The sequence below is a fragment of the Jaculus jaculus genome, chromosome 13, assembly GCF_020740685.1.
Source record: "Jaculus jaculus isolate mJacJac1 chromosome 13, mJacJac1.mat.Y.cur, whole genome shotgun sequence".
Taxonomy (NCBI): domain Eukaryota; kingdom Metazoa; phylum Chordata; class Mammalia; order Rodentia; family Dipodidae; genus Jaculus; species Jaculus jaculus.
The window spans coordinates 6,735,713-6,756,968 of NC_059114.1; the positions used below are offsets into that span (position 1 = coordinate 6,735,713).

General features: G+C 53.3%; 1 protein-coding gene across 5 annotated transcripts in view; it reads left to right on the plus strand.

Annotated features, from left to right (window-relative positions):
• Nucleotides 1-1,368: 1,368 nt before the first annotated feature.
• Nucleotides 1,369-21,256, plus strand: part of Sez6l (seizure related 6 homolog like) — a 183,744-nt gene continuing 163,856 nt past the window's right edge. For 4 of the 5 annotated variants that reach the window (XM_045133122.1, XM_045133123.1, XM_045133124.1 and 1 more), the window contains exon 1: nucleotides 1,370-1,498. In XM_045133122.1, the coding sequence (XP_044989057.1) occupies nucleotides 1,408-1,498 (91 nt within the window). In that variant the 5' untranslated portion in view covers nucleotides 1,370-1,407. Of the gene's footprint in view, nucleotides 1,499-21,256 lie in introns of all 5 variants that reach the window. The other variant, XM_045133126.1, reaches the window with a different exon arrangement.

Consider the following 21,256-nt stretch of genomic DNA (forward strand, 5'->3'; position numbering starts at 1 on the left):
GCCGCTCCCTCCAGCTGCCAGCCTCTAGGACAGGCAGCAGGTCAGAGGAGAAACCAGGTGGGTGTGCAGCATGCCTGCCTAAACCTCCCACTTGACTTGACTGGCATGAGTGGGAGCTTCCTGTGGCCCAAGGCTCTCCATCCTTCAAAGCCTGGTGCAGCTCTATACTTGAAGGGAAGGGCATAATATGCAAGAGCATTCCAGGGACGAGGGCGAAGGGACTCCTGGTGCCTGGACCACAGGGCTCCCTTCTTGCTGCCGTCCTCCCATCCAGGCCTGGTGCCCCCACACACACACACACTTCTTTGGCAAAGACTCACAGCTCCTCCACTCTACTAAAGACATATTCCTCCATTGCTGCCTGCAACTTTCTCTCCATCTGCTCCCCTCCCCCCCCCACCTCTCTGCTCAGGGCTGTGTGTGCAGAGGGTAGCAAGGAGGGCCTGGGGAGGGGAGGGCTTCTAAATTGGGGTGAGAGTCTGGAAAGCCCTCTGGGTAGGCTGGCTGGCAGTCTGCAAAGGGTGCCACCCCCAAACCTGGCTCCACGCTAATGCCTGGCTCCATAGAGCCACTTGTCTCCCCCATGCAGTGCCCCATTCACTCTATTTGTGGAAGAAATATAAAAAAGACGAGTTACTTCAGAACTGGAGCTAGGCAGGAGCAGGTCCGAGGGTGGGCCTGGCCCCACAGCTCCCATGGGAGATGAGAAAGCATGCTCCCAGCCGCTACATTAGCAGGACGCCTGGCGGGATCCCCCGGGGCCTCTGGATCACAGAGGAAGATGTGGGAGATGGAATCCTAACACGGGGGTTGACCTCCCGGACTTTCTAGCGTCTAGGTGCCACACGATTCCGCGGCCCTGCGTATTGTCCTAGTGAGGTTCGCGCGTCCACGCTGTGCGATTTGTCTAGGGAGGTCACTTTGGAAACACCAGGGCACCGCGGGCGGGGGAAGAGGGCGGGATTGAGTGCCTGTTGGGGAAAGGGTGGAGAGGACCAGATCTGGGCTGAAACAAGCAGGCTGCGTTGGGAAGCTGGAGAGGGGTCGGGGCGCTTTCCACCAGGCCTGGCTGCGGAGAGCATCCTTCGGTGGAGAGAAAGGGGAGGTGTGCACGCAGGGCGGGGGGGGGGGGGGGTCCCCCGCGCTCAACTTCGCAGGGCACTGTACAGGCGCGCATCGCATCCCCGTCCCTCCTCCGACCGCCTCCTCGCGCCCGGCTCTCGCCCCGCCTCGCTGGGCTCAGGCCCGGCCCCGCCCGCCGGCTCCTCCTCACTCCGCGCCGCCCGCCCGTGCCCGGCGCAGCTTCGGCAGAGCCACCACCGGTCCGGGGAGGGGGCGAGGGAGGGGAGTCCGCGGCCTCCCCGGCTCCCGCCTCCGTCTCCCCGCGCCCGGCCGCCGCAAGCCACGATGCCTTCCTCCGCGGGACTCGGCGGGGTCGCCGCGGGCCTGACGCTCGTCGCTCTGTTCCTGGGGAGTCCGGCGGCGGCTCTGGACGGAGGTAGGAGCAGACCTCGCACCCACCCACCTCCCCCCACCCCTCCCCCCCATACATCCTGGGGGTCCGGCCAGGGGAGGGGGACAAAGTTGTCGCGAGTGCAGGGGCGTCCGGGGAGGCTTCGCTCCGTGCGCCCGGCGCGCGGGGGATGGATGATGGAGGAGCGGAGACGGATGCCCGCATCCCGAGCTCTGGGTACCAGTTGTCTGGGGCCGGCCTGGGCCGCCCGAGTGTGGAGGTGGGGATGGCTTCTGAGACTCCCTGGCGCTCTCTGCCTGTCCTCCAGGCTGGGGGTGGGAGGAGGACGGACTGTCTTGGGGGACACCCCCTCCCCGAGGAGCTCTTTGGAGTGGAGTCGCCTCCTCAAGCACCCCCCTCTCCCCGGATTCCAGGAGCTCTTGGTCACATCTCAGGGAAAGGCGACAGAAAAGGAGTGGTGGGGGGGGGCGCGACTGACCCACCTGCCATTGAGGACGGGATTAGCAGTGCGTCTGGCTGCCTCCCACTCCAGGGTCCCTCGGTGGCTCAGGTGGCCTGGAAGGGCTCTGGCGGGGGGTGGGGGTCTCAGCCGAGCACCAGAAAAGGGGGGCTTGGGTGTGGCTTTCGTCGCAGCTCATGGAGCAACCTCTGGGCTCTCAGAACTTGGGAGAAAGAAGCAAGGTGACAGTTGAGAACCTCAATGGCCACCTCCCTCTAGTCCCCTCCTGGACAGCCTTGACCTCTCTAATCGCTGTGAGGAATAAAGGGGGGGGCTGTTAGTTGCGCCTGCCACGTGCTGTCTGGGTGGGAAGAAGGGTGAGAGAGTTTAGCAAGGATGATGGCTCCCTGGACCCGGAGTCACACACCGTCACTCCACCCTGCTGGGGGTCCCCCAGAAAAAGTTGTGGTGAAGGGTTGAGATGGAGATGAGAGTGGGGCGCCTAACTCACCCCAAGCTGACCCCTTCCCCCCCCCCAGGAAGCTGCATGGATGCGCAGGGTCCGCCGGGAGAGTGGAGCGGGGTGGGGAGTATGGCTGGACCTTGCCTTCTGCCAAGGTCTTTTTCTGTGGTTCCCAGAAACTCACTCCTCACGTGGGAACTAAAAGCAGGCGGCTGCAGTGTCTGCCCAAGCTGTCCGTTCGGAGTATCCATCTCTGACCTGGACGTAGGAGGACTGGACAGGCGTTAATGCTTTTCGGAGGGCAGTTTTGGACGCATCCCACCCCCCAGCCGCCCCCCCCCCGACCCCCGCCCAAGTCGCGCGCTGTACGTTCAGCACCAGAGACCCCGGACAGCTCCCGGCTCTGTTCCTTCCTTCTTTCAACTCCTCTCCTAGCGGAGGCCTGGAGTGCCCTCCTCAGCACGCAGGAGGCATTTCATCCCCCAGCCCCTTCCCTTTAAATGCCGAGCAAATGCCGAGCCTCCGCTGAGTGCAAGGGACATAGTCCCTCGCCTTTTATTTAACAAAACATATCATTTTTTAAAGCCCTTTTATGAGGCAGCGATATTCGTTCACAATTGACACCAGGTCTGGGCAATTTCCCTGGAAATAAAAAAAAAAAAAAAAAGATGGGGAAAGAGGTTTAGTTTAAATCAGTGGCTTTGGCCACCCTGTGGTCTTTCATAATTAGCTGTCTCTTTCCAACAATGGCTGAGTGGCCTTAACTGTATCCGGATTGGTCCTCTCTTGAAGCTGTGCTGTGATGAACACACGCACACACACACACACACACACACGCACGCACACACATACAGAGAGAGAGAGAGAGAGAGAGAGAGAGAGAGAACTCAAAGCTACAAAGAGTCTTCCCAGCCTTCCTCTACACTCTTACCTTCTCCAACACACCACCCTCTGGGACAGGGCCATCTTAATAAGCACTTAATAAATTGTTACCCAAGACAAGGATTTATATACTGTTCTCCTCCCTGTGTGTGTGTGTGTGTGTGTGTGTGTGTGTGTGTGTATTAAATTTCAAGACATCTCATATTATTTTTTCCGGTGGCTCCACACTCTGGCTAGCCAGCATATACTTTTAATTAACTTCAGGTCACCACCAAATTAAAGTCAACTGTTGTGCTACTTCTGAAGGCTCGTTAATAACCCTGCGGTTCTGACTCCGAGACTCTAAACCATAAAATGGGGAGCTGTGCGGGGAGGCGTGTGAGCATCTCCAGTTGTCATGGTGTTTCCACTATCAATTCTACTGTTAACCTGCTGCCCGTATCCCCCAGTGTTGGGCAGGAGACCCCTCCGAGAATGGTTTGGCAGAGCAACCCTTCTGTGCGTGGAGAGCGAGGGGCTGTGGGCGTTTGAAAGGGACTTGTTGCTGAGTTCTTATGCAGAGCACGTGATTCTCTGGGCCATTTTGCTGTAAGGCATGAATAAGTATAAAGTACAACTTGTTTTTGAAGAGGGTTCTTATTGTCTAAGATAGGCACATGGGGAGTAATTGTACGCACGTGCGAAGACTACAAAGCCTGCATTTTCTTTTCTTCTTCCCTTGGATTAATAAAGCAAATTCAATATTGCTCAATAAGGCTCAAACTTGCAGCTTCTGCAGCCGCTAACGGGCATTGTTGTTCCATTCACTTAAAGGCTGTTTTCCTTGGAGATCGGCATTCTTTTTTTCATGCAGTTTTGGCTGCTACTGCTAGTGACCACCTTATGATCCAAGTTCGAAGGATCCTTCTTGTACTCGCAAGGCTCTGCCGGGCATTGGGAAAATGACGTTTCATTTCTTCCTTTGCCCTCTCAAGGAAAAGGGATGTTTCTTGATCACGGTGGTTTGTTTTCTGGGTTTGGCTCAGTCAGTCGGGTACTGCGGGCTGTTCACATGAGCCCAGGGTACTGGCTCTCCTGCAGCATGTTCATGACTCGGACGTCCACTAGGGGCGCTCCAAGCTCCAGGCAGTGGCTGAGGGCAGCAGAGGGGTAAATTCGGCCTCACAACCCCCAGGTGCAGGCCATGGCCAAAGTCAACTACATGGCTCTCTCAGCCTCGAAGGGATTTCAATGCCTTCTCACCCAGACAATGAAAAGCGTGAGTAAGAAATGAAAAGTGGGAGGAAGCCAAGAAAGGAATTACTTAAATACAGGGCTGGAGAGATGGCTCAGTGGTAGAGGCACTTGCCTGCAAAACTTAACGACCCAGGTTTGATTCCCCGGTGCCCGTGTAAATCCAGATGCACAAAGTGGTGCATGCATCTGGAGTTCATTTGCAGTGGCTAGAGGTCCTGGGGCACCCATTCTCTCTGTCAATCTCTCTCTCTCTCTCTCTCTCTCTCTCTCTCCCTCCCCCCCCCTTGCAAATAAATTAAATAAAATAAAATTTAAAAATACCAAGGGCTGGAGAGGTGGCTTAGTGGTTAAGGGACTTGCCTGAGAAGCCTAAGAAGGTTCGAACCTCCAGGTCCCACACAGCCAGAGGCAAAAGTGACGCAAGCATGCGATGTCGCACATGCGCACAAGGGGGCGCAAGAATCTGCAGTTCATTCACAGCAGCTGAAAGGCCCTGGCACACACTTTCTCTCCCTCTTTCTCTTTCTCTCTCCATCTTTCTCTCTGTCTCTCTCTCTCAGAAATAAAATAATAAAAATTACAGAGCCCAAATGCCCTTTTTCAAATATTTTATTTATTTGACAGAGAGAGGGGGAGAGAGAAAAAAGAGGCAGAGAGAGAGAGAGAGAATGGGCACGCCAGAGCCTCTAGCTGCTGCAAACAAACTCCAGATACGGGCTCCACTTTGTACATTTGGCCTTACATGGGCACTGGGGAATGGAACCCAAGTTGTCAGGCTTTTCAGGCAAGCACCTCAAGTGCTGAGCCATCTCTCCAGCACCCCTTCCCCAACTGCTCCTTTTATGCCAGTTTTTGGTTCCCTTTATAGAGTCAAATTCCAAAACGCCCTAAAAGCCAGCATGAAGCTGTTCTGCAAAGCCTAATTGGGTTAAGCTGTGGAGTTAGAACAACAGCATTCAAGGAAAGAGGTGCAGCTTTGGAATGAGAACAACTTATTGCTTTGAAGGGTGTAACATCTGGCCTGGGCCTTCATTTCTCCATCTGTGGGATGGGTCAGGGGAAGGAAGGCCGATGGGACCCACCTAGATTCCGTGACTCACATGAATGGACCTGGCACACAGTAGGTGATCAAGCAGTAGTTTCCAGCTTCTGTGACCACTGACCAGGATGTGACTCCCTGGAGCTGGCATGAAGCAGGGATGTGTGGGTGTGGGTGGGTGGGGTGATGGCATAAATATTGAGATAATTTAAGCCAAAGTAGAAGGGGCTGGGGAGGGGCTCTGGTTCTTTGCCTACTCCCTTTGGCAGGTGAGAACACCACCTTGATATGTCTCCTGGTGCACATGCCCTTCTTTCCAGACTTCATACAGGAGGGCTCCGAGCCTCAATACCACCCTCAGGAATCCGAGTTCACGGCTCTCAGAAAAGCAACAAACAGGGCAGCCTGGAGGCTGGAAAGAAGGCAGCGGAGAATTTTTTTTTTTTTTTTCACAGAAAGATGTTCATCCATTCATTCATTTCTTGTACACTTGCTGATTACTCCCAACGTGTCTTATTCAGTTCCAGCTGCCTTAGCAAGGACACCTTAGCCCGTGTGGCTCACACAGAGGCAATTTTGTTCTCACATCCTCAGGGTGGGGGGGGGGGTAGTCTGAGTTCAAGGCGCCAGCAGAGTCAGTGTCTGGTGAGGGCCCCCCCCCCCCCGGTTCTCAAGTGATTGAGTCCATTCAGTAGCCAGATTGTCTGTGGCTACAGGATACATTCATCATGTTCCCTTGCCTTCTGAGGGACACCATGGAGGTGCCACACTGAAGACCTCATCTATGCCTCGTTACTTTCCAAACACTCCACTCCGCTCCACTCCACTCGTTGACAATCTAGAGTTTCCGCAAGTGGCTGGGGAGGAGGGACAGCGGCATGCGGTCCACAGGCAGCGGAGGCGGCACTTCCCCCCCCCCCCCCGGGCTGGGTGCTGTTTCCCGGCCTAGTGCCCGCAACCCCGAAAGGGATCTGGAGGATGCGTGTTGTGAGCTAAGGCCTTTGAGAGAGGACAGACAGCTACGGGACCTGGCAGGAGCAGGGATGTCACCTTGACCTGTCGGCGACAGCTTCCTGAACAGGCAGTGATCTCGAGGGGGTCCTGAAAGGAGAGAAGAGGCAGGCACACCCACTTAATCTTCAAACAAAGACCAGACTTGCCACCCTCCCAGCTCCTCTGGAACCTCGTGGGCTCCCTAGACGGAAGGGAACGAGGAATGGCAAGCCAGTGTGTGTCGTTGTGAGGGGACAAGGAAGGAGTCTTCTCAGAGGGCAGCTGGTCCAGCTGCCTCTGCGAGCAAACAGCCCCAGTGTCAGAGCTTGGGCCCTGGCGCATCTGCATAATCCTGGAAGCAGCTGGCCCCGGATGGCTGAGACAATAGCCAGGAGGGCAGGGACGGGCCAGCCTGGAGGAGTGCTGGGAGGATGGGGAACAGGGAGGAGCTCTGCAGAGCACTGTGGAGCTCTTAATTAACTAGAACAGGGCAGGGGGCTGAGTCCAAGCAATGAAAACGGCATTTATGGAGTGCTGCTGGTTTTGTTCCAAGCCTTGTGAGGAATGGTTCCCATAGACGGTGCAGAAAATCCTCACCTCAGCCTCATGAGAGAGATGAGCTCGCCATGTCTATTATGTGGATAGGGAAATTGAGGCAAAGAGGGCCTAGCATCACTAGGCCAAAAGTCATTTGAGTCCGAGGTCTGTAGTGCATTCAGGGGTTTGGTTCAGTGCAATTATGGATGTCCTTGCCATGTGGGTCGAGAAATGGGTAGCTAATAACATGAGATGATTAGAAAGTCAATTTTTCTATCATATTTTTCCTATATATGTATATATCATATTTTTCCTATATATGTCTGTACATGTCCGTTGGGGGTGGGGAGGCATAAGAATGGGTCTCATTCATGTAGCTCAAAGTGGCCGTAAGCTCACTATGGTTCCAAAGCTGGCCTTGAACTTCCGATCTTCCTGCTTCCACTGCCCAGCAGGGCTTATAAGTGCATGCTACCATGCCCAGCTTACAAGTAAGCATATCTTATATATGAGTATATATGTGTTATAAACTTCAAAATAGACACAACATAATAGTTTTTTTTTTTTTCCTTTGAACAAAAGACTCTTTTGGCTGGGTGTGGTGGCATGCATCTGTAATTCCAACATGCAGGAAGCTGAGGCATAGCCAGCCTGAGCTACAGTGCTAGACTCTTATCTTTAAAAAAAAAAAAAAAATCTCAGGCTGGAGGGATTGCTTAGTGGGTAAGGCATTTGCATGCAAAACCAAAGGACCCAGGTTCAATTCCCCAGGACCCACCTTAGCCAGATGCCCAAGGGGGCACATGCGCCTGGAGTTCAGTTGCAGTGGCTGGAGGCCCTGGCACACCCATTCTCTCCCCTTTCTTTCTCTCCCCCTCTTTCTCTGTCAAATAAATAAAAATTTTTTTAAAAAAAATCTCAAAGTGGTCATGGCAGAGCACGCCTTTAATCTCAGCACTTGGGAGGCAGAGGTAGAAGGGTCACTGTGAGGCCAGCCTGGAACTACAGAGTGAAATTGAGATCAGCCTGGGATAGAGTGAGAGCCTACCTCAAAAGCCAAAATCTCCCTCTGCCAAGTTGTATATGATACATCTTTTCTCTCCCACGTCTGCCTGCATGGGGAGTATGCGTCAGGTGCTTGTTAAAGGTGCTCACAGTGGCCACACCATTCTTGGCAGGCACAAAGGTGGAGAGGATCAACCGAAGCCCATCAGAAAGTAGAGACAGAGCCGGGCGTGGTGACGCACGCCTTTAATCCCAGCACTCGGGAGGCAGAGGTAGGAGGATCGCCGTGAGGCCAGCCTGAGACTACATAGTGAATTGCAGGTCAGCCTGAGCTAGAGTGAGACCCCACCTCGAAAAACCAAAAAGATTTTTAAAAAGAAAGAAAGAAGAAGAAAATAGAGCCGGTGGGTGACACGTCTGTTTATAGGGAATTCCCTCAGAATCCATCCGCTCAGCCACTTAGCAGCCAGCACGTGGCAGGGGCTACAGTGGCCAATTATTCACCCCTCCTAGCACTCCCCCCGCCCCCCGCTTTGGAAATAAGGAAGCCAAAGTTTAGAGAGGCTGAACTACACACCCACTGTGAAGCGGGGGGCGGGGGTTTAAATGTAGACCCCAGATGTGCCAGTAGTGAGCATGTGAGCTTGACCGTCTGTCGGGGATGGCGCCGCCTTGCTGGGTCCTGTGTGCTACACAGTGAAATGTGTGGGATCAGCACCCCCCACCACCACCATCCATGTGCGTCTACTTTGTGGGGCTGACCCAAGCCCCAGAGACTGTGGGGATGGAAACTACTGCTGACGAGAATTACTCAAGTCCTCCCTCAGTGGCTTCCACGAGCATCAGCTCCGGGATTATTTCATCACCCAACCAGGAAAGAAGACTCATGGAAGGGAGCAAATGACTCAGTGGTTCACTGGGTGACGCTGAGGTCTGGGCTGTTTCTAGCTCCTCGCGTGCTAAGAGAAGTCCACCACTTCCTAGCCACAAGCCCTCGATGTTCCATCTGCAAAATGGGTTGCAGCCACCACTACTGAATTCCCCAGGCTGTCCTCGTGGGGATGGGATGGGACAGGGGAATTAGAGGCCTGGTACTCCACAGGCAATCAAGTTTCAGGGAAGCAGGCTCTGGTGTGAAGGCTGAAGACAACCCCCCCCCCCTGCTAAACACACACTTCAGAGTGTCCTCTGCCATTGTCACAACTCCCCTCTGTGCTTTTCCTGGGCTCGCTCATCTGATCCACATCAAATTCTCTAAGGTGACGTCACTGACAGATGAGGAAACAGGAGTGTTAGGAAGCTACCAACACCTGCTCATGGCCTCAGGGCCAATGAGTGACCGAGGCAGGCTTCAAACCCAGAACCCTTGGACTCCAAAGACCCGGCTTGATACAGACGCTGGGTGATAGATAAACGAGGCCACAGCGGCGAGAGCACAGGCCAGCGGTTCAGGAGAGGCCTCCGAGGAGATCTTCCTTTGGGTGGAAGCTTGACTAGGAGAGCCGCAGTAACATCCTACAAGCAGCAGGATGGGCTCCCAAATCACAGAGAAAACCCAAAGACTCTGGGGAAAGAGGTGTGTCTGCGCACAGCCTGGGGATGGGACGGCACAGAGGCAATGGGGGAGAGAGTGGGAGACTAAGAAGGTCTTTAAGACGGGCGTGGTGGCGCACGCCTTTAACCGCAGCACTCGGGAGGCAGAGGTAGGAGGTTCACCATGAGTTCGAGGCCATCCTGAGGCTAAATAGTGAATTCCAGGTCAGCCTGGGCTAGAGTGAGACCCTGCCTTGAAGAAAAAAAAAGTCTTTAAGGTGGTGGGGGGGGCAGGGGGCGGTGCTGTTCTGGGCTGCACATGGCCGGGTGGGGGTTGGGGGAAGGCAGAAAAGCACTGGATAAGACATATTGCAAGCTCACCTCAGCTCTGGCAGTAGGGTCCCTTAAAGTGACTATCTATGTTATTTTTATTAAAAACATATTCTATTTATTTGAAAGAGAGAGAGAATGGGCACATCAGGGCTTCCTGCAGCTACAAACAAACTCCAGATACACGAGTCACTTTGTGCATCTGGCTTTTACATGGGCACTGGGGAACCGAACCTAGGCATGCAGGCTTTGCAAGCATGAGCCTTTAGCCTCTGAGCCATCTTCCCCAGCCCCACATCTATGTTCCAGCACTGGGGTACAAGGATGGGGTCTCATGCAACACAGGCCAGAGTGGGAAGTCCGATGCAAGCCTGGAGAGCAAGCTGGTTTGGCGGGACCCCAAGAGGGGAGGGGAGCCCTCAGCCAGCGGCAAATGTCAAGAAAGTAGTCATCTCCACCTCCACGCCCCTAGGGGGGCTTCCCATGATGCACCATTCTGCTCGGGCTCAGGCTGTGGGTCTCAGGCGCGGTTGGTTCTCCTGAGAGCACAACATGGATTTCTCAGCTGGCTGGTCTCAGGAGCGTGATCTCCAGCAATCATCCGCTTCCATTCTCTGGGCCTGCCTTGGCCTCATGTGCGAAACAGAAGCATCATTTCTACCTGGTGAGATCTTTGAATCTTCACTGTGTGTAGGTGTGCCCAGCTCACCCACGAAGAGTAAATGCCCAGGGCAGAACAGTTCACCTGGTGCACTTTTATTCACACTTCAGGTGGGCTGCCTGCCTTAGGACTCTCTGCTCCCATGCTTGTGACATGGTCCTCCAGGTCCTCCATGACTTCACCCCTCAGTTATGGGCACCTCACGCCTCCGCTGGTCTGCATACCTCCCTTCTCCTGGACCATCGTCTAGAGCCCTCTAGAGAAACGTGGTTTTGTCTCCCCGTTCATGGCTCCCAGACCTGCCTCGGTGCAAGTCCCCAGCCTGTTTGTCAAGGGTACTGAATTGCCTTTCCTCTTCATCGTGGGTGCCTGGATTTCTTTCCCGATTGTCTCCTACATCTGTGTGGTCTGAGGCAGCCTCTTATAAGCCTTGTCAATCCCTCATCTGAAAAAAAAGAATAATACAGGAGTCTACTTCATAGGATGGCTGTGAGGAAAATCAATGAGAGAACAGATATGAAATCACTGAAGAAGTCCACAAAGGGAAAAAGAAAAATGAAAAGATGAGGGAGGAGAGGCACACGCCTTGTAAACCGAGAAGAATCCACCTTCGAGCAAGCAGCGTGCTGTATGAGAGGGGCCATTCTGTGAGTCTTCCTGAAGCCATCTTTCTTCCCCAAGCAGTCTTGGGTACAATCGTTCACCTTCCAGCTAAGTTTGTTTCCATACAGATGCTTTTTGGATACAGTACAGAGTGTGGTAGAGTCTGCCCTCTTTTAACTGCAAAAACAGCATGTGTCCTGTGGAATGCTGGGAAAGTATAGCCAAGAGCCAGGCTTTACAGTCCACAGTCCACAGCCTGCGTTAATTTTTATTTATTTTTTTTTCAAGATAGGGTCTCACTGTAGCCCAGGCTGACCTAGAATTCACTATGTAGTCTCAAGCTGGCCTTAACCTCACAGGGATCTTCCTACCTTTGCCTCCCGAGTGCTGGGATTCAAGGCATGCACCACCATGCCCATCTACAGCATACTTTTTTTAATATCTGTTGCTTGCTCAGACGTGCGTCCTTGGGGGAGTCACTCTGTGCTCTGAGTTGCCTCCTCCAGGGATGGTGTCATTCGATGGGCCTTTCTGAGGGCTGTGGCATCCATCTTTTCAAAGCTGTTCCTTATGGTACCTGCCTGCTCGGGCCTCTCCCTGTCCTGTCCTTTTATTGAGGAGTCCAAGGCACAGAAAAGATCATTACCCAAGTCCCTCTGCCAGGGGGTAACAGATCCAGACCCCAAGCCTGCGTGCCTGTCTCCTGTCTCCCATTTGAGGAAAAGAGGGCTGGTTTTAGGGGCGCATGCCTGTAATCCAAGCACTCAGGGAACTGAGGCAGGAGGATCACTAGTTCAAGGCCAGCCTGGGCTACACATCTAGATCCTGCCAAGAAAGAAGAAAGAGATGGCTCAGTAAGTAAGGTGGCAGCCTCGTAAGTCCGAGGACTGAGCTGGACCCCCAGCACCCAGGCAATATGTTGGGCACAGTTGTATGCGCCTGTAATCCCGGTGCTGGGGAAGCAGAGACAGGTGGGTGCCTGGGGCTTATGGGTGAACTTCCCAAGTTCATTGAAGACTGACAAAGACACCCAACATTGACAAAAACAGAAGGGAGGAAGGAAGGAAGGAAAGAAGGAAGGAAGGACGAAAGGAAGGGAAGGAAGGGAAAGAAGGAGGGAAGGAAAAGAAGGAAAGAAAGAGGGAAGGAAGAAGGAAGCATGGAGTCTTTATTTGCCTCCCATGCGTGTTCTGAGAGACGAGATGACAATAAAACTTCTGTGGCCGTCTGAGTCCCTTAACCCAATGGCTGCCAGAGCACAGCGGTGACATGGAGCCAGCTTAGAGGAGTCGCAGCCCAGCCGCCCTCCATGCTGAGCGGGCACCTGTGTGTCCCCGACACACGCAGAGCAGCTTGCTCCTGGGCGCAGCGCCATCCGCGCAGATGGCTTGAGTCAAGCAGGCAGAAATGCGTGGGGGCGCAGCCAGACCCAGTCCCAGCCAGGTGCCCCTGCCAGGCTTCCTAGCTCCGTCCGTGGACCATGGACAGCGGCCGATAGAGAAACCCCCAGAAGCCTGGCTGTGGGGAGCTGGAGGAGGTTGAGGGAGGCTTACGCAATGTGGGCAGTGCCATCCTCGGTCACCAGCTTTGCTCAAACTGTGCCCACCCACCATGCCAGGAACTCGAAATGCAGTTGGTGTGAGGGGGACTCAAGTCTTAATTGAATTTTATCTTACTGATTTAAATTTTATGGTTATGTGAGCTTCTTAAATTCATTAGACAATCACCACATTTGGATAGTGGCTACCACATTAGATTAACAAGCCCGGTGTCCAGGACTAATATGAGGGGTCTGCAGCAAGGGCCAAGCCTCAGGAGAAAGGGCCTGGGCATGAGTCTCTGGGCATCCGTTTTCCTACCTGGCCTCGCCTACAAGCTTAGCGTTGCAGGCTGATGCATCCAGAGCAGCATCAAGAATGCTGGCCCAGGACCAGAGGCTGGCTGGGCGCAGTGGTGTGTGGTCAGTGAAGGCACAGGCTCAAGTCCGCCAGAGTTGGGTTCCAGCCTAACTGTGTGACTTCGTACAATCCACCGAGCGGATGGCGGTAGGGACGGTGAGAACGGCAGTGGCCCTGGGCCGTTAGTGCATCCATGACCGCACTCGAGCGTCTCCTATGGAAACTGCAGGAGGAGCAGAACTCTGGAGAGAGGAAGTCTAGATCCCAAAGTTGGGGTCTCCACCAATGGGGTGAGTGCCTTTAGCAAAAGAGGCCAGAAGGAGACGTTTTACCCCTTTTCCGCCATGCGGGGGGTCACCACATGAAGGAGCCAGATGTGAATGACAGGTCATCGCTAGATGCTGAATCTGCCAACACCTTGATCTCGGCCTTGCCAGGCTCTGCAGCTCTGAGTAACAGATGCCTGATGCTTAGATGGGACCCAACTGATGGCATGCTGTTGTCAAAGCAAAAATGGACCAAAGCGTTTAAAACAACCGCTGTCACAAGGAAAGCTCAAGGATAAGGTGTGCTGTGAGGAATATACAGTTTGTATTGTTTTGTTTTGAGGCAAGTCCAATAGACTTATGTGAGAGAACAAGAGTGAGAGAGAGAGAAAGAGGGAGAGAGAGAGAGAGAGAATTGGTGCACCAGGGCCTCAGCCACCGTAATCAAACTCAGACGCGTGTGCCACCTTGCACGCTTGTGTTACCTTGTGCGTCTGGCTTACGTGGGATCTGAAAAGATGAACACGGGTCCTTCGGCTTCGCAGGCAAACGCCTTAACCGCCAAGCCATCTCTCCAGCCCATTGTTTTGGGTTTTGAAGCAAGGGGCCGTCTGTGCAGCGCAGGCTGGTCTCAGACTCGTGATCCCCCTACGTCAGTCTCTTGAATGAAAGGATTCTTCCCAGTGGACTCTGCAAACGCTTTGCCTACGATGGTTCCGGCTGGGGGGTGGCCACACCTCTGCCCCATTCTGTCACATCTCCCCCACTCTGGTCCCTCTCGATGACCTGACTCCTGTTCACTCTCCAGCCACTGTCCTCCTTACCTGGGCTCAACTCCCTGGGCCCTCACATCTTCTCCAACCTTTTCCTGTGCACGCTGTCATGGGAGCCACTGGCCACCTTGAAATCTGCATTCCTACGTCATTCCAGCTGTCGTTCCAAGTCCACTCAGCCACAGCTGCCGGCTGCCACATTGGACAATGTGACTGCATCCTCCCGCAGACAGCCACTGCACGGTGCCATCCCAGGTCACAGCGGTCCACGCAGAGCTCCTCCGGCCACAGCCTCGTCAGGCAGCTCAGGTTCTAAAGAGGAACACGGCGGGTCCTGCTCAATCCTGTGTGCCAGAAAATGGGCTGCTCATGCTAAATCCAGATGCCCACAGCTGGTGTGGTGAGCATGCCGTGTGGCATGAAACCTGGCCACCCAGGCCCACGAGTCCAGTGAACTGACTGCCGCTGGTGACATCTCTCACCTTCATGGCTACCTCCTCAACCCTCCTCGCTGTTAGACATGGCTCTGAGGACCTCGGCTAGTGCATACATATATTCATGAAGCCAGGGCCTTGCTAATTAATAACAGAGAGCAAGTCAGCTGGGAGGACTCACAGAACATGAAAACTGTAAGCTGACGGGTCTTTCTCCCCTGCGGATGGTGAGACCCTTGGAGCTTGGGGTGATATTGGTCATTTTATTGAATGAATGAATGAGTAAATGAACCATAACTGGGTAAGTGGAAGGATGGGTGGACAAATGGAATATTGGGTGGATGGAATGAAGGATTACTGGATGGACTGACATGTGGATAAAAATAAGTAGATGGGTGGGTGGGTGGATAGAATGAAGGATGGATGAATGACATTATTTAGCCAATACTCAAAATGACTGGGCACAGGACTCACAAGCATTTGTAGATGATGTCTACTCTTCATAGCTCTTGGACAAGCTTGACTTAGGATAATCATTGACAGTAGGAATCCGTGGGGTGAAGGACAAGAAGAGAGAGAGCCACACATGAACTGGTGCATGCAGGCATTTTAAGGTTGAACCACTTAAAATTAATCTGGAAAGAGGAAAAAGCTTCAAGACAGGGCCCAGGACCTTCCGCCTTCCCCCCACCCCACACCACCCCCCACACACACACAGCGGTGCATCTGCATGGATGGCAGTGCACTCAGCAGCCACCAGGGCGGTCGATGGGCATCTGTGGGAAGCGCTTGGCAGCCGTGCACCTCTGTAGGGGACTGAGCAGCCATCCCTGCGGAGCTCTGGACATTACGGCGGGCGGCGAGGGCGGAGGGTGTGGATGCGGCCGGACGGGATGTGCCGCGCGCGTAACCTACGCCGCGCTGGGTTAGGGCTACGGTGCTGTGAATGCAGCTGCCACCTCTGAAGCCCGGCCGCGTCTCGTGGCGCCGTGGCCTCCGTTTCCATCTGCAGAATTGGGGAATCTAAACGCGTTCCTCGCCGCTCTGCGTGGCACACGGAGGGAAAGCAATGCCCGCTCACATCGTGGCACCTGGGTGGGGGGGGGCGCGCACCAACGGTAATCTGGGGTTCCTGAGAGCACGGCCTGTTCGCTGTGGGGGGGGGGGGGTCCTGGGTGACCTGCGCTGCTAAGCGAAGTCAGTTTTCTGAGGGAGGGGCTCAGGTCTCCATCCCTAAAGACTTCTGAACAGCCCTCCACTTTTCCTGCCCCTTTCAGAAGTAGCTTTAGCAAGTTGTAAAGCTAATTTAGGACCAACTGCCTTGGAAATTAATGCAAAATATGTGGAATCAAGCCTCATTTTCCAGAGCTTCAGGAAGGGAAATTTGCCTAATTTATGGCATAAATAAAAAATGATGTGCTGAGGTGAATTTGCATACGTCTCCTTCAACCGGGGTTAAAAACAAAATTTTTCGGTTTTGCTTTTTGTTGTTGTTTTTGTTTACATGTGTGTGTGTTCTCGTTTATTTTTTTGTTTTGTTTTTTGTTTTTGTTTTTTTTTTTAAAAAAAAGCCTCAGACCTCTCTTATTAACCCAAACAGGGAAGGTGGAAGCACATTGCTGGGCCGCTCCATGCCTCAATTTCTACTTCAAATTTAAAAGGACAGTGGACCCCAGCAGAGGAGTGTGGGAGTTACGAGCTGAGCCTGTAAGATTCAGGAATGGCTGGTGCCAACTCAGGGCCCAGTGCCCACCGTGGCACACGTTCCCTGCAGTCGGGTGTCTCATGTAACTGCAGCCAACACTCACCCAGCTGTGACACTGGTCTTGCGTGTGACAATCCCACCCCCCTGCAGGACTCAGCGTCTCTGCATGCCACATGCCAGTACTCAGGAGTTGCTTCTGGAACCCAGACTTATGCTAGCCTGTAGCAGGGGCCCGGCAACAGAAGCAAGAGTGTGCACCATGGCAGTCGCCTCACGGTCACATAGCTCGCTACCCCAGAGGCACACGTGTTTGTTGGACGCTCAGGCCCTCCAAGGCAGGGCTGTGTATATGTAGTTCTTATCTCTCTCCATCCAGGACCTTTCTCCAACCATGTGGCTTGGTGAAGGCAAGGCATAGCGTGAGAAAATGTAGACATATCATTAGTCTTCTTGTATAAAAGAAAAATCATTTGAGAGAGAAAGGGGGGGGTGAGAGAGAGAATGAGAATGGGCACAACAGGGCCTCTAGGCAGTGCGAGTGAACACCAGATAGATGCATCTGGATTTACGTGGGCGCTAGAGAACCAAAGCTGGGTCCTTAGGCGCCTCAACCACTACGCCATGTCTCCAGCCTACGCGTCAGTATTCTTAATCAGCGTGCGGGAACTGTCTCTGATTCACAGACATGTAAATGCATGCGTGTCTCAGAACCCTCCCTGTCTATGCCGTCAGCATCTGCACCTCGGGGCGGAGCAGAGGCCTGGGGTAGGAGATGATACATTATCAGGAGTTCAGAGTTTAGGTGGCAGAAGTGTCACGGTTCCCTTCTCATTGCTGGCACAAAGCAGCTGATGGGCAGAAAGTTTTTATTTTGGCTTACAGACTTGAAGGAAAGCTCCACGATGGCAGGGGACAGCATGGCATGGGCAGAGGCTGGGCGTCACCTCTGCCACAGCACATGGAAAACAGCAGCAAGAGAGTGAGCTGAACTCTAGCAAGGGGGAGCTGGGCTATAACACCCCTAATCCCACCCACCCCCAACAGCATATCTCCTCTGGCAAGGCTCCGCCTCCCAAATTGTCATCAGCTGGGAACCACGTGTTCTGAACACGGGTTTATGAGGGGGCATGTGAGTCAATCCCCCACAACAGGCTTTATCATTTGGTGGTGGACTGACCTTGGAGACATTGTTTGACTTCATGGAAACAGTGTGCACGGGAACGTGTCCATCCTTCCCGTTGAGTGGGTAGACTTGAGCCAGGAATCTTCCATAGCAGGCTGAGCACAGGGTCAGACACACAGGTTAGGTACTCTGCTTGCCTTCCTCTGTGTGATTTTCCCGAGTGTTCTGGGGGGGGGGGGGGGCAGGGCCTCACTGGATAATAACCAGCCAGAACTGAATTCACAATTTTATGACCCCTGTAGATAAAATATTTCATGGGCTTGGAAGAGAAGCATGAACTTTACGACCACGCGCTACTTCCCGATTGAAGGTATTTTATTATCTTGTTTAATAAAATTGAGGATCCAGGCATAAGGTCTGGGTCCAGGTGAGTGCATTCATCACACACCAGCGGGTAGGTTATGAGCAAACTTCAGCTCCCGTCAGCCACAAGACTCGGGAGGAACAGCAACATGGCCACAGCCTGCCCTCCCCCACCTGCATGCCTGGCTGCACGTGGGTGAAGTTGGCCAGCCTGGGCACAAGGTCCACCCTCCGCCAGGCCCCGGACCTAGCAGCAAACCACGCAGACAGGACAAGGGTGGGAAGGCGAAGGAGCTCGTTGAATGCACTAGAATCTTTGCTATGGTTTCAGTTACAGCATCCTGCTTAATTATCAGCAGGATCCTCAAAGATGTTCTTGATAACTTCTGGCCCAGATAGCCAACCAATCGTGAAGTCAGATTCCTTCCCTCAGTGTCTCCATTCTGCTCTGTGCTGCGTGTTTGGTGGGTGCGAAGGTCACAGCGCTGTGCAAAGCTCATCTTTGCCTCCAAAGAACTCAGCATGTAACTGTGCTTCAAAGCCAGTGCCAAGTGGTGGTTCATTGTTTTCCTCCCATCTCTGCAGCTCCAGGTGCACCAGTTGACTTCTAGGTAGGAGGCAGGTCCCTCCAAAGGCCAGAACTGGGGACCCATAAGCCCCAGTCACTGCAAGGAGTCCTGGCTGGAATCTCAACAAAGGAAGCTGATTTTGTCTTGCACCTCTCTTTTGATAATTAAAGTCCATCTGGTTGATGCCAGCCTGGCTCTATATATCATTTCAGGAAAACCTCAAGTAATGATCCCAGAATTCTCTTAGGCAGAAGAGGAGCCCACCTAGGGCTGCCAGGGCTAGACTCTTAGCTTCAGTGGCCAAGACAATATGTTGGCAGTTGGTTCTCAGGTACACAGGGGAAGATACACCTAATCAAGTGGCAGAGGGTTCTAGAGCGAGATGCAGCCGACAGTGTGAGGATCCACGAACAACAGGCGCTCTCTCCATAAAGCAACAACTTGGACAGTTAGTGAGGCTGGCCCAAAACCAAATTATTCAGGTCCTGGATCCCAAGCCACAGCAGCTCCTTGGTCCTTCTTCTCCTGACGTACACATGCTTGAAGAGCCCTTCAGTTTGTACATGCCGTCAAAGTTACACGTGGCGATTCTGAGTCTTATAACCGGAAGTGGGTTTATCCACACAGGTCTGCAACGAGGCTTTCCCCCTTTCCGCGTCTCTTCCCTGCCCCGGTAACAAGGCCTAGTGTTTCCCTGCATCAGGCTTTCTTCCCTGGAGCCTTCCTTCCCTGGTCTCCTGGGCCGAGATCTGTTCCTGGGATTCCCACTGTCCTCCTTGCTTCTATGGCACCGTGCTGGTATCTCTGTGGTGCCAACGAGCCTCCTCCGTTCTTCGTGTCTGGGCATCAGACTGTCCCACTAGGTCACGAGGATGCAGGGGGCATTCACTGGCTCCCCCTTCAATGGCACACAGTCCGTGAGCATCCATTCACAGGCTCTGTTGCGAGAATCAGCAGTGTGGTCTTCCCTCCAGCCCATCTGTCACTCACTCGGTAATTCAGTAACGTGCCCGTTCATTTAGTCAGTAAATACTCACCGGGGCTGGGGAGATGGCTCCGTGGTGAAAGGCGCTTGCTTGCCAGATGCATAAAGTGGTGTTTGAACCTGGAGTTCGTTTGCAGCAGCAAGAGACTCACACTCTCCCTCACTTCCCTCTCTTTCTCTCTCTGCTCACAGATAGTTAAAAATATTATTTTTTTTAAATATTTACAGTTCATGAGCTGGTCTGTGTCCTCTAAACAGACAGACTCACATTGGCATCATGGGCTGGAGCTCAGTTGTAGGGTACGTGCTAGTCAATTATAGCATGCTCGAGGCTTTAGGTTTAATCTCAAGAAAACGCGCACACTCACACATGCACACGCATGGAATTTCAGAATCAGACTATTCTGACTGCTAGAGCTAACAAGGCTGGTGGAAATGTACTGTGTGACCTTGGGACCCATGCTACCCCGCCCACTCTGGATCTCAGGGTCCCCAGAGCAGTAGTTTTTCAAATGGCTTATGAGTTGAAGTCACATGGGACACTAAGACAAAGAAACCTATGTCACACTCTGTCTATAAACCTGGAACCTCTGAGTGAACTCTGCATAGTGTGTCGGGGTGTCCTGACCCCTAAGCCACAAGCTCAGCTCACACCTTTTCACTGAAGTCACACAACAGTCCATGGGGCGAGCCACTGGTCTCCCCGCTTTACAGCAACCCTGAGACTTGCAGAGAGTGAGTGCTCTCCCAGAGCCAGGGGTGCATGCCCATGTCCCGGTGACCTTCAAAGGACTCCCTGTTTTTCAGTGACATGAATGCAAGAAGGAGTCACCTCTTGGCCAGCCTCATTTTCCAGCCCCAGAGGCAGCCGGCTCTCCTGACTCCTCTGTTCCTGGAAATCGACTTAACTCCTTTAATGAGCCAAACAAATGTGTTCCGTGAAGGGTGTGATCGATCGCACCCCGGCTTCTGCGAACCACGGCCCAGGTTCCCCCGGGGACAGCCTGGCCGATTTGAATGACTGTTACCATCAGCCGCTTCTCCACTCCCGCGCTCACAGGAAAGCGGCTGCTCCCGGGACGGGCTGCTCACGACTCGCCTCTCGGCTCCGCTCTGCGCTGCCAGGGAGAAGCCACCAGAGTTTGAGGTATTTCAACAAGTGACGCTGGGGTCAGGGTACCAAGAACAGGTCAGAGGCCATGTTGAAGAAAACCTTCCTCTCCCAGGTGAACTCATGCAAGCATGTATTCTGGCATTTTGGAGGCTGGAGGCAGGAGGCTTATGAGCTCAAGGCAGCTTAGACTACATAGCAAAACTCTGTCTCTAGAGAGAGAGAAAGAAAGAAAGAAGAGAGAGAGAAAGGAAGGAAGGAAGGAGGGAAGAAAAAGTTAGGCGTGGGAGGGAGAGACAGCTTAGCTGTTAAGGCATTTGGCTGCAAAGCCAGAGGACTCAGGTTCGTTTCCCCAGTACCCACAGAATGCCAGATGCACAAGGTGGCGCATGCGTCTAGAGTTCGTTTGCAGTGGCTAGAGGCCCTGGTGCACCATTTCTCTCATTCTTTCTTTCTCTCACTCAATAATTATTATATAAATAAATAAAAGTAAAATTTTTTTTAAAAAAAATAGAAAAGGTCAGGCATTATATGTCAGAGCCCAGGAAGGAAGATTTTATACAGGATTGTCACCCATAGGGGTGAGGGCTACAGCAGTGGGGTGAACAGTGGGCAATACTGGGCTCAACTCAGAGCTCGGGATGGGCAAGGAGAGATTTACAGAGGAGGAACCAAGGGGCGGGGAGGCCAGCGAATGGAAAGATGTCCAAGGGGAAGCAGGAAAGTGAAGGGGCCCTGGCCAGCCTGACATAATGGTATTCCAGTGCCAGACGGGCCAGGGAGCCCAGACATCACCTGAGGCCAGGTGAAAGGTGAAGGTTTGATCTGATAGGA